Below are 14,197 nucleotides of genomic sequence, written 5' to 3'. Positions count from 1 at the left end.
AAACTTTACAGACACTATATATTTCCAATATGTTAATTGCAGCTTTTCACTTTTCAGATCATTTCAATATGTATTTCTTGATAAATCGTCTTTTATTTAGATTTTAGCACTATTTTATTTATTAATTAAACAAAAATCTAAGTAAACCACAAAAGATAATGTTTTCCTTAGTTCCATATTTCGGAAATATGTAGCAGCAATTGATTAATTTATTCCTAATAGCACTAAAATTTATAAAATAGAACTATAAACTTCACTCAAATTGTTCAGATCTTTTTTATCATTTACATCTATATTGTTCTTATGTAATTGAGCCAATTATAAAAATTTTCTTCTTGAATGTTTTTCCATTTAATAGGTTTCGAATTTTTAAAATTGGATGTATGTGTTTTTAATATTCAATGCTTTCTTAATCTATTCTCATTTTTTTATCATATTGATGTCCTTTTTATCTATTTTCTAAATACTGAGATGTCTGTCCTAAGTAAACAGCGTCGCAATCATTACAAGATTCTTGATAATATATAATACTTTCTTGTCTTTTTGGGTGTTGTACATTTTAGTTCAGCAAATAATAGTCCTTGTATATATCGTACATATAGTAACGAAAAATGTTTTATGTGTCGATGTTTAGTTTCTTTTTTTTTCCTTAATTGATTATAGTTTCTGATTATCCTTTTTCTGAATATGTTTATTATCATTTTGCACGATAATTATTTTCTTTATGTGCAGTTTCTACTTTTTGAAAATTTAAGCATCTAGCAATAAATAATAAGAATTGTTTAATTAAATGTAGAGAACATAAGAAATTTTAATATAGTATTAAACGTATTTTAAACAAAAATATCTTACTGAGGAAATAAATCGCAATGATTCATATATAATCAAAAATGAAACAAATATGATGATTTATTTTTCTAAATTGGCAATTTGTGTACATCAAAAACTAGTTATCTCCATAACTTTCCGTTAATTATAAACTGAGATGCGCAAATTACTTTTTCGAATAAACAGTTAGATATTCCCGCAAATAAAATTCCCTGAACGTAAATATCTATCACGAAACCAGGATTATTAGGAATAATCTGTGTCTAATTTACAAACATTTCATGAGAATGATGCGTTGATGATAGAATCAAGTCGAACTGTCTATCCAAATTATTTTCACAACTGGATTATTTCATATTGTATTTCAGAGATAGTTTGATTTAATGCTACATATAAATAGATCATTTATTGATGTGAGAGTTAACAAAACTTGTGGTTTTCATAAGAAAATAAATTCAAAATCATAACAGAATTACAGGAAGTTTCATTTTTTCTATGTTTCATGAATTTGCTGGGTAAAGAAATTTATTTATTCTCTTGGTAAAAATCGGAACTGAAATTAGTGAAAAAGTGATAGACGTTGAGATTGAGGAGCTGGAGAGACTCCATTTACAATGGTCGTTATTTCGAAGCAACTGGAGGAAACAGTATTCTTTTAGTGAGAGTAATTTTGTTGCCAAATATCAGTGTTAAGTGAAGCTTTCACCTTATTTATTTATGTAGAATAGTATTTATCTTAAAATACGATCGAAGTTCTCAGTACTGTTAATTTTTAACAGAATAATTATTGTTATCTACATCTACCGTCTTCCAATTTCATTTCCACCGTTCGAGAATGAGTCCAGAATCCATGAAGTTCTCAATTAGATTCCAGATTAGTGACGATATAACTCAAATTTCTAGATAGATTTCATGAGGATCCTCCTGTATAATTTATTGGAAAGTGGTTACTTACTATATTCAAACAAAATCGAGTCGGTGTAAGAAAATGAAATGGTTCGGGCGTCAGAGGTGGGCCCTATAACCGAAACTTTTGACCTAATGAAGCTATCACGCAGCCTCTAATCAAGATACCGGCCCTGCGCCCGCGGCTCAGCAACATGTATACCTACTACAGCCCTCCCAAATTCCACTGATAGTCATAAGCGGAGAATATGAAAATATTAATACACATCCATGTTTTTACTGAAAGCTTCCTTATGAAAAATCTCTTGTCGTCGACTTTCAGATTTTGAATTTATCAATGAAAAGTCGTTAATAGTAGGGGAGATGTTGTGAAGAAATAAAAAAGAGGGGCTTTACGAATTCAAATGAACCTTGTGAGGGATAAAGGACAATTACGTCTCAACATATTGAAAAAATTAATATCAAATTTGACAGATGAAAACAGATGAATCACTACACAATTATGAAAAAAGATAACATAAACATAAACGTTAAATTTAGGAATATATGATTCTTATTACATTCTTTTGTTCATTTTACTTCTTTGTTTGTTTGTTTGTTTGTAAGTTTATCCGCAATCTTACGACACAATTTTGGGGTAATAATTACGCCTTAAATTCTTTCCAAACTCAAAACACTTGAAATATATCTATTTTTTGCTCCCAATATTTTATTTTAATAAAGAAGCTCATTTTAGTCAGGTGGCAACGATTTTGTAAAGTGAGCTACTTGTCTGGGGATTATGCGCCTCATCTCTTCTGGCTTTAAGAAGCTTGAATCTGAGTACCGCAGCCCTTGTCCATGGACGGCACACACAGAGTGTTTTTCAGACAGTATCCAGTGAACATACCATTAACTCTTCTTAGCTCATCTTTGCTCAATAGAAGGACCTTTTGACAGGATATGAAAAAAATCTCTTTTATTGTTCCAGACCTAGAGTCTCACTCGATGTGTCTGATTTCGTCATGCCTATTAAAGTTTGTGGTCCTATGAAAGGAGTTGTCTCGCCAAATGATCAGCCGTGCACTCCGGTATGCCCGGGTACCAACAATAAAACGCGTAACTATTTTTCTATTGTATACTATTATTTGCTTTCAGTGAATTAAAAGATTGAGAACTGTCCCACACTAATTTTGACTCCATTTGAATAGTCAAAGGCTTGGAGATTTGACTTGCTATTTTTGAGCTACGCATATACAAATAGAGTATAGAAGACTTTTGATGCTAGATATGTAGCCTTTCACAATTGATCCTCATATATTATTTCAAAGATTACTGTTACATCAACAACTCAGGAATCCAACCTGATAGAGAATAAAGAGGAATTTTTTTATAATTAGAAGTTATTTTATTGTTTAAGGATCACAAAAGTATACAAACAACTTTCACTAATGATTCTTTTCAACATTTATATCTAGATAGATAAGCATCAACTGAAGCATTATAAAAAAGTAATAATTTTAGGTTGTGGAATTTATGGATTATTTGATGGAATATAATAAAAATTTGAAACGCCACTGCAAGTCGTGCTAAAAATCGGCTTGTACCACCAACAAACACGGTCTGTTACTAAAAGCTAATTTCCGAATATGTTTATTTCTTTTATTATTTCTAACATATAATACTGTTTTGGTTTTTCGTGATAAAGAGGTTACATTTTTGTTGAATATTATTTTAAATTACAGTAAAGAATTAATGGCAAATAGTCTTTCAAGAAAGTTACTTACTATAGTTATAGTTTATAGCTGCTATTTCAATTAAAGTATACATTGTACAAATTCTAATTAAATGTTTTTGATAGGATGATCAAGTTAAATGTTTACATAGTAAATATATAATATATAGAAGCCAAATGATATAAATTAATTATTCCGATTACTGTGAAATTATTTTCGTTATATACATCGTCGGAAATATTTAAGACGTAATCGTAAACATTTTTAAGTCATTTTACATCAAAAGAAACACAATACTTTTCATATATCACTATAGAAAGAAATCGGATAATATAAGATTGGGTGGTAACGGTGGCCATTCTATCGATCGTCGACTACCTATTCACCGATTGGAAAATATTGCATAAGAGTAGTGCCAGTCGTTGCGTTGCAAATGTGGTGGTACTCCACTTTGCTAAAATCATATTGTATTCTCTTAAAATTGAGGATTTCCTCGGTCACGATTCACAATTGCTAAAGTGCTCTTCTCTAATACAGCGAGGCTTTTCCGTTCACCAGTATCAGCTATTTTGCTAATTACAGAGAGAGAGAGAGAGAGAGAGAAATGCCTTATTGTTAAAAAATTGTTACAATTTGTAAACAAAAGCTTGTAAAAACTAAAAAACAAACATAAAAAGAACTAAATAAAGATACAAATAAAATAGAATTCCAATATAGAGAAGAAAACCACAATAATTAATATATAAATTGTATAAAAGTCCATAGCAATTAAATCAATATGCTGCATGCCCGGAGTTAAATATTATTATTAGAATAGAAATCGTTTAAAGAGTAGAAGTCATTTCTAGTAAATATTTCCTTAAATTATTGCGGAATGCGGGAAAAGATAATATTAATTTAATTTCAATTGACAAGTGATTGTGCATTTTTTTGCATTGTAAAATATTGAGCCATCAACTAATTTACAATGTGAAGTAGGTAGGTGAAGATCGTGCTCCTCGTTTCTAAGTGGATAACAGGTCAACGATCTTTCTGACATTGGAGAAGCGTGCTTACGAATTAGACAAACAGATTCAAAAATGGATAAGGAAGGGAGAGTCTGAATTTTTGATCTCTTAAACAAGTCCCGGCAGTGAACCCTGCTGTATAGTCCGCATAAATACTGACATAACGTCTTCCAAGTAGATTATATTGTTATCTATATCCAAATCGTCTTCCCTGAACTCCTTCTTCTAAAATATCTAGAATTTAAATGCAGACATTTTAGCAGCTCTTGGATTTTGATTTATTACGTATCGTTTGAAACAGGTTCACAACTAAATTGAATTTGTCATCTTTCTCTCTTTTAGCAACGGAGCATTATTTGATCAAATCATTTTTTTAAGAAATGTCGATGGTGAACTTGAAGTTCAACCTTTTTTAACATATACATATATTCATAACGATGATACGGAAAAATAGATATACTAGGGAATCGTGCTTTAAACTCAAATCAATTGGAGAAACATAATTAAATAAGTGCTCAGATATTATAATTTGGAGTAAACGTGTGGAACCGTATAGTCTTCACCGTAGCATTGCGACCTCTTAAATCGAACAATCGAATTTTCAACAGGCCAGAATATTGAGTTAAAGACTTGATTTGGCATCCAAAGATTTTCTTTGATTTACCTACATTGAAAACAAAGTACTTGGAGAAGATTAGTCAACACCAGAAGAAGACGTTTTTACGTTCGAAGCGCATAGTTTGAGGCTACCTCAGACGACTGGAAAAAGTTATTCTAAAACTCATCTAAGCAAGTTGGAAAAATGTATTAGTCTCAGTTAAGAATATTATAAGAATAGAACTAATTTCGATCAAAAATACTTGTTTTTTTGTTGTCAACAGCGTCTATACGAATACCTTTTTTTGTTTGTTTTCTCGTATTATATGAAATAATGAAAAGTTATTGTACATCTTTAATTTCACAACATATAAAGTCTCAATAATCGTCATCACGATCTTTATAATAATTGCTCCAACAAGGTTTTTGTTATGTTGATAAACCAGTATAAAATTGATGTTATAAGATATCTTCTCAATCCTCAATTCCACGAATGTGAACTTAAAAACCTAATTAATACTTTCAGATTCCGCCAAGCGGTTAGTGTTAGAAAAATGTCTCACTAATTGCTTTTGATTACAGCTGTCATTTATAATTAATTGCATACGTTCAATAAATACCCGATCAATTTCTATACATAAATTGTTTCATCGGACACCTGGCACATATTATGAGGTTGCAGAAGAGTTTAGTGAGTCTATAAATATAAGTAGCTCACTAAAAAAGAATGTAATTTTAATTTATATTTGCATTATAATCACTCCAATTCATTCCCATGAATGATCAGCTATAGACACTGAATTTCCAAATATTGCAGCAAGAATGGGGGCCACAGTAGATCCTTTGGGTCGCAGTGTATATGAGGACCAATCAGATTACTTATTATTTTTTATTTTTGATCTTCAAACAAGAAAAACTCAGCGGTAAAATTATAATTTGGGGGTGGTTTTGGGGGACTCAACTTTCCAAGAGCTGTGCTAGAGATCATTAAACACCATTTTAAATATACATTTTTGTCAATAAAATATCAAAAATTGACAATCTGATAACACCTAGCATCGTAAACAGTTGGTCTAAGAGATATTTTCTTGGTAAGAGGTAACAGCCCCACAGACAGATACCTGTCGAAAGATAAAATCGTAATAATAATAATAATAATAATAATAATAATAATAATAATAATAATAATAATAATAATAATAATAATCATTTCATACATTTTTTTCATTTTGCCCGAAAGACCAGAGCATGTTTTATATTCAATATATGAATGACCCTTAATCACCCTATTCTATAATCCATATACTGGTAAATATCAAAAGTTGACCTTAGTTAAGGTTCTTCTCTATAGTTCAAGTGCTTGTTCCCTCTTCTCATATTTCAATGGTTGAAACTGATTCATGTCTCCGAATGTGTACGTCATGAAATGGATTCCAATGAACGTGTGAGTACAAAGCTTTAGATCTGATATGCATAGTATAATGTCTTTGTAGGGTCTTGATTAGAGAATTCATGCATGCGAAAGAACACATATATTTTGATAGTAGGGAAAAATCAGAAGTATATGAGGTGAAGAAAAAGGTCAAAAGTGATATCCAAATAACAGAAATATTTATTGGAAAGCAACTGAAGCTACGTTGTATACCCATCAAATTCCAATCTTTTAATTTAAAGTATTAATTTTTGAGCTAACCTATAAGAAAAATTGATATTGCTAATCAAGAAATGTTGCAGAAAAGCTTAAATGTAACTGCAAAATATAATCAAGTTCCAACACACAAAAACGTTGAAAGAAAATATATTTTTCAACGTAATCTCTTTTTAGCTCCATACACTTTTCCTAGCGATATCAATAAGGTCGATACCCTTTGTATAACGAGAATCGTCAAGCTCCTCAAAATAGCTATTAACTTCCGACATCATAAAAATCGGTCCAAAAATTCGGCTTTATTGCTGTGAAACATTGCCAAATACTCGATGGAAACATCTTCACTGTTTTTGTTCCATTGTGAGAAAACGCAGCACCCATCTTGTGCAAGGCTTTCTCATGTCCAAATTTCCAGTTGATATGCGATAAACCGCACTTCTTCATGGATTTTCTGCTACATTTCTGGAGTCACCTCATTTGATAGATCATTAAGATGCTGGTCTTCGCAGGTCTTACGACCAATTTAAAGTCTGCTATCCAATAGTTTACTGTTGATAACGAAGGAGCAGTCTCACTCAGACTACAATCTAATTCAGCTTCTATATTGGTTCCGATAATGCCTTTTAAGTATTTTATCACGTAACGATGACCAATTTTTTCCAGTGCTATTTTTCGAACAACTGCCGCCATCTCTAGTTCAGACCAGGTACTTTTGGACCATTCTCGTACAACAAAGTAACCCATACCGATCTATAGGATCTATTCGTAGTTTGCTACAGTGCTTCAGTAATCTCTAATAACATCTCTATATCTCCTTTTTACATCAAAATTCCCACGAGTACGTATTAAAACATCAGAGAGACCTAAACAATAGTATTAATTTTGACATCTCCACGCCCTGTAGCTTGAGTTCAATTATTCCATTAGTAGCTAAGAATGAGGATCAAAAACTCATCAGATGTACTAGAGGATTATGTTACCTGCACCTTTTCTGCAATTCAAAATTTATAATTGCGTGAGAAATTTTGATGCGATGAGTGGAAGTGTGAGTCAATTAATAAAAAAATGAATTGGGTTAGAAAGTTATTTTATTCTCGGTAACTTTGTACTGTGTAAACAACTACATACTAATTTCTAAATATGTACTTTCATATATCCAATGATCGATTATTGTTATTTATTGAATCGATTATAGGGATTATGAGCTTAAAAGCATAATTTATTTAATAACGTTATGTTATAATAACACTAAATAAAAATTAAATTTAACTTTCTTTTCTTTTAATAAATCTATTAAATAAATTTTTTTCGCCTTTCACATTGTGATAAAATTTATGATTCTATATTATGTACTTTTGTACCGTTTTCTAATGGTTCAACTGAGAAATTGACATTCATGCACACTTCAGCACTGTGGTTACTATCTATTGCACTTTCACTCAAGCTCAATAGGCTTTTAGCGTTTCAGCCTTTGGACTGTGTAAAAGTCAACATGTCACTGTTCATGTGGTTATCGCTCTTCGTAACCCTAAGCAACCTCTTCTTTGACTCTTTTTACATCAAGTTCTAGGTGCAGATCTTTATTGCGGACATACTATGGGGTGTTGGCTATGCTCCTATAATATCGATATTGGACTCTTTAAAGGCGATGGTTTGAGTATTTGTTTATATTCCAGCACCTAATTTTTAATGGTAAGTTCTAAGCTTCTTCGAAGTAATAAATATAATTATTCAAATTTGAGTTTTAATTACTTCGCTTTCTTCTTGATATGTTCATGCCACTTTAGTAGGCTATCCAGATGTAGTTCCAGATATTTGACCGTTTTGATGTTATCATCTTAATATTTAATGTGACCAGGACATTGTTTAACTTTTTATCAGTAAAGTTGACGTTTATTTTAATTTGCCATTCATTCATCAGGTTTGTTTTTGTTGATTGAATTTTGAGGATTATTGATCATCTCTTCAATAAATTCTCCAACAGATAGCAGCTTCGTGAGACAATGTAACCAATTTAGCATTTTCTGTGCTTGGAATGTTACGGGTTGATCTTGTACACTTAGTTTTGCAAGCCTAGGCATATCTTCTCTTTTTTTGATTAATGTTATATATTGCTTAATTGTTTAAAAAAATATTTTCCAGCGACAAAAAGAATTTTTATATTAAACCTCTAGATATTGCATGAGAAATTTCGACATCACAGAGGAAATTCGTCGCTTATTTATGTTACAAGGGATTTTACTGTGAACACCCCTTATTTTGATATACATTTGTTGTGGAAATGAAATGTGGATTAAGGCATACAACGTTGAGCAATAATGTAGTTTATTGTGCCTTGAAAATTACCACTTGCTTCAATTGGGTGTTTGTACTATTAATTTTTTTGTTCTTCAACGTATTTTCTATTAATATCTCTCTTTGTTCTACATAGTCGCTCTTGGTCTTGCTTTTGCAAAACATCAGTTGATCTTGCTTTTGGTTTCTTTTGCAATATAAAGTGTTTTTCCGCAGTATTTCGATAGCCAATAATTGATTATTTGGTATATAAACACGCATTAAAGATGCCAAACAAACAGTGACTTTTGACATGACATTCCCGAAACTTAACTATACACCAGCGCCCCTAATGACAAATTCAAAGCAATTACTCTGATTGACAAGTGTAACAATTTTTTCATTTTTAGCATACGATTAATTTATTTTTAAATAAATTTGGAACTTAAAAATCAGATTAATATTGAGTTAATTTGATTTTGCAGCAACAGTTTCAGAGTACAGTCCAATCATTAAATTAAATAATAAACGTCAAAATAGTGAGTATGTTAATATGTATATATACGATTTTCATTGATTTTTTCTGGTTAATTGAGATATTAAATCCATTTTATACATTACATTTTATTCTCTATAATGGTAGGGTCAAACGTTAATAGATCCATCAAATAAAATGTATACGAATATCATTAAAGCAGTTTACTGATTGTTCACTTCGATCTATTGAAATAAAACCAATCAACTAATGTATTTCAATTTCAGGATTGAATCATGGTCTATCTGAATTCTTCAACATCCAATTGGACAACGAAGTTTACACTAAAAAGCAATGTTATCAAAAGGACGGTCGTAGGATTGTCGCTACTAGCATATTTCGCTTTAGCTCTTTTCGTCGGTCCCCCTTTCATTATAACCAATACTTTGATCATCCAAATTAGAAGTTTTCAAGAAGTAATGAATATCGCACTTCGATTAAAGAAGCTTCCACATATACCATACTTTGTAGAATTTGTTTGGTATGCAATTATTTTGGCTAATTACTTTTGCTTCGTGGAAACTTTCGCTCAGTACACTCAAGTAATTATCAACAAATATTGGTTACTTCGTATTCTGGTTGATTTTCACAAAATAATTTCTTTGTTGTTATATTTTTTAGGATTGATATTCTTTTTAGTAACATTAAAAAAAGAGTTTATGTTACAACAGTATACCTTATTGTTTTGGATACACTTTTTAACAATCATCCTGACTGTACAAAGTTATTTGTTCATCCAAAATCTTTACGAAGGTCTTATTTGGCTTATGATACCTTTTCTATCAATAATCATTAATGATATTTTCGCTTACTTTGTTGGTAAAAACTTTGGAAAAACCCCTTTGATCACATTATCACCAAACAAAACTGTGGAAGGCTTTGTTGGTGGAGGAATATTCACGGTACTATTGGGACTTTTTCTCGCTCATATTTTTTGCCATTACGACTACTTAGTTTGTCCAATAAAATATTACGAAGCTGATCAAAAAATTCTTCGATTTACTAATTGTACTAGAAATTATTTATTTCAACCGATTGTTTACCACGTTGCGTATACAAATTTCTCTTTGAACTACTATCCGTTTCTTCAACATGCTTTATATCTAACGCTCTTCGCTAGCATTGTTGCGCCTTTTGGTGGATTTTTTGCCTCTGGTTTTAAAAGAGCTGTGGACATTAAAGATTTTGGAAATATTATTCCTGGACATGGTGGCTTTATGGATAGATTTGATTGTTATTTCTTGATGGGAACATTTGTTAATGTTTATATAAGCACTTTCATAAAAGAACGCAACATTGAAGATATCACGACCAGAATGAATAATCTAACTCTCAATGAAAAACTGAAACTGTTCTCGCTCTTGAAATCTGCACTTAATGAGTAATACTGAAAAGTATTTTGAATAACTGTTAGTGATAAATATATATATTTTTTAGACTTCTGTTGTTTATTAATTTAAAAAATTAGTGAGATAAATACTCGTGCAAGTTAACCCTCGGCATTTAATTTTGTAGTTTGTATATGTAGTATTAGAGACCGTAAAATTTCCATTTATATGTTATATATCAACTGATTAATCTACTTTGATTACGTTCGAAGATATCCAACCAAACATTTGAATCAAGAAATCATGGCACCCACCTTACAAATTTTTTTTCCTGCTCATTACTACATGCAAACCTACATTGGAAATATACATACACATTTTTATTAGTACTATAAGCAAGTTGATTCTTTATTGTGTAGTATGAGTATGTTTGGTACTTAACCCATCTGTAACTTGAAAGTGAGATTTGGCTGCCGTTCCCATAGGTCCATATTGGCTTGAAGATGATCTTGTCAATTAGGTTCGGTTTATTTTGCAACGATATTTGTGATTTACGTCATATGTTCCTATCCGCCGATTTTTATTTAAATTAAATAGATAAATGTTAAAAGATAAATAGCTAAAAGGCATTTGATAGCTCTGACGTTTTGATGAACTTTAAGGGTACAGTGAACAGTAACTGAGCGTTTAATTTCGAATTTATGTGATGCTAGATACTCATTCAAATTTAGAATATGCAAATATGGTGTTTGTTTATGGTGTCTGTAGTGGAAATGCTACAGCTGCTGCTGAAGAATATCGTCAACGTTTTCCACACCAAAGATATCCTGATAAAAACGTATTTATTAGAGTTTTTAACAAATTGTGCGACACTGGTAAGCTTCCCAGTGCTAACATATCATCTGAACGCGCTACTCGACAAGGTTTGGTAGAAGTAAAAAATATTCTGCATCTAGTAGAAGAAGATGCAGCTACTAGCTCACGGAGAATTGCCACCCACTCAATTGGGAATACCACAAAAAAGGGTGATAAATACACTCCACGAACAAGATTTATATCCTTATCACGTACAGAGAGTACAGCATCTACAACCAGAGGATTACGCTAACCGTATGGAGTTTAGTCGGTGGATAAATAATAACATTTACCCGTGATGACATTAATAATACTCGTAACTATCATAAATGGTCGAAAGCAATTTTCAACATCGGTTTTCTGTAAACGTGTGGTATGGTTGACAGTTATTTAATTGGCCCTTCCATTTTGGAGAATCGTCTCACGAGAGAGAACTACGTGAATTTTTTACGTATTGAATAACAAGGCCTACTAAAGGATGTTCCTGTAAATATTAGAATGCAGATGTAATATCAGCACGATGGAGCTCCTGCACATGTCGCTCGTCAGTAAAGCAACATTTGGACGAACGTTTTCCAGGGCGTTGTGTTGGTCTTGGATGTCCCATTAATTGGCCTGGATGATCCCCAGACCTCACACCACTAGATTTTTGTTTATGGGGCTGGATGAGAAATGAAGTCCCGTGGACATACGGGATGCATTAATTAGACGAATTGAAAATACTGCGGCCCATATTAAAGAAGATGAAGTAGAAAATGTTTAGAAGTCAATGGCGGAAGTTTTGAACATTTATTGAAAGAACGCTATTATTTAGAAAATTTTTATGTGATAATTTGTTTATTTGTTAATATGCTATAACTTGAAAACAAATGAAAATCGGATAAAAATATATGATTTTTTTTACATTATTTTCACGTGTATAATACACTCCTAGAGTTTGGTGCATTCCTCCCGACTCACCCTGTATATACTGCTGCTACAGTAGTGTTTGGGTAATTTACCAATATAGCTTTGTAATCGGAAAATGATGCAGTAGTTATAGTCAGAAGATCAGCAGTGAACAGTAAATATAGAATACGTCCAAGCAAGCTGAGATATTACTGAGGAAAGTTCACTTGATTTCTGATATAAGCTATATTATGTATGGGAACTGTTTCTCAAGTTTAAAAAGTAATCCTTGGTACCAAAATTTATTGAAGGCTCGGCTCATATCTAGGGAGGTTACTACACAAAAACTTTTGTCTTCAAAGGCATGATTTATAGTGACCACCACCCTATTCGATGGTACTATGTTGTTGTCTAGACCCAACTCGCTCATCATAGGAAGAGAGCTGATAAGTCTATAGGAGGTAACGTTATAAGGAAGTGGGATCAAATATAATGGTTAACAATGCTATACCCTTACTAGGAAGTTTTTTGACTAGTATTTTCATAATTAGGATTTAGGCTGCTTCTTATCATTCTCTCTACTTTTTCCAACGTGAAGAGCTCTGGTAATGGTGAGATCTGCTATGAGGCTTCTGCTTTTTACTTTATTTTTACCAATTCTTATTGACTTGATTGTAATAGAAATGGTTGGTCGTGCATTTTCTGATATTATAATATTACGTTTTTATCGTACCTCGAAAAATTTGCTAATTTAATCAATAATACTATCATAGAATAACGAAAAATATAAAATATGATATTTCGTTCAATATAAAAATTGAGTAAACTGGTTAATGAAAACTTGATTAGAAAATTTTGAAAATAAAATAGGAGAAACTTCTTTCAGTATATTTTATATAAATACTTCTTGATTGAAATACTAGATTTTCAAAAGAGTGATATTTATGAAAACAAATGTAATGGAAAGTAGGTACGTTGGACAAACTAGAAGATTTGTAGATGTTAAGTTTAATCATCACTTATGATGACGTCATGCCATAAATATAAATAATGTAGAAGTTTTAAAAGATATAATAATATAACAATAGTGTTAGTTGTGTTAGTTGCCTTTGAAAATATCAAAACGTTCAAGTTTTAGTTTACCTTCAGTACTTGAAGACGATAAATTTTTCATCGAAGATAGTGAAATTGTGTAGTATTGTAGTAGGAATAATGTGATCGGTATCAATATCACAAGAAATAGAAAAACAATGAAAAAGTTTCCCCAATTTAACGTATATACATAGTTCTCTTTTTATCACATCTTTTTCACTTGACTATCTGAATTGAATAATGATCCGCACGGTAAATAATTTAGCCAATGTTATGCTTAACATTTTGTTGTAAACGCACGTTTTATACATTCCATGTAAACATGTATGTTCACCAGTGAACTATTATCCTTATCTAAGTTTTAAACCGTCTTGATAACTTCCCATATCATGTTATTAATGATGTCAGGTAAAACAAATAATATTATCGTTATATACAAATAGGGAAACCAGGGCCGATAATCATATTTCTTTCAATAGACGCAACCAGGTGAAAACATACATGGATGCACAGCTTTTAAAACT

General features: G+C 31.4%; 2 protein-coding genes across 2 annotated transcripts in view; one reads left to right on the top strand and one right to left on the bottom strand.

Annotated features, from left to right (window-relative positions):
• The window catches only part of LOC130899449 (protein Wnt-6), a 66,853-nt gene extending 53,100 nt beyond the window's left edge, over positions 1-13,753 (bottom strand). The window contains exon 1 of the mRNA XM_057809388.1: positions 13,725-13,753. The gene's annotated coding sequence lies outside the window, so the exon portion shown is untranslated. The remainder of the gene's footprint in view (positions 1-13,724) is intronic.
• LOC130899448 (phosphatidate cytidylyltransferase, photoreceptor-specific-like) lies at positions 9,298-10,948 on the top strand. Its single transcript, XM_057809386.1, has 2 exons — positions 9,298-9,514; positions 9,738-10,948. The coding sequence occupies exon 2, from the start codon at positions 9,747-9,749 to the stop codon at positions 10,893-10,895; it is 1,149 nt and encodes a 382-aa protein (XP_057665369.1). The 5' UTR covers positions 9,298-9,514; positions 9,738-9,746; the 3' UTR covers positions 10,896-10,948.
• Positions 13,754-14,197: the final 444 nt, after the last annotated feature.

This window comes from Diorhabda carinulata, chromosome 11 (genome assembly GCF_026250575.1).
Source record: "Diorhabda carinulata isolate Delta chromosome 11, icDioCari1.1, whole genome shotgun sequence".
Taxonomy (NCBI): domain Eukaryota; kingdom Metazoa; phylum Arthropoda; class Insecta; order Coleoptera; family Chrysomelidae; genus Diorhabda; species Diorhabda carinulata.
Note: the sequence above shows the minus strand (reverse complement) of the source record. Positions and strands in the feature narration are given on the sequence as shown.

Coding starts and splice junctions, on each gene's coding strand:
- LOC130899448 (XM_057809386.1), top strand. CDS start 9,747: ATGGTCTATCTGAATTCTTCAACATCCAATTGGACAACGAAGTTTACA.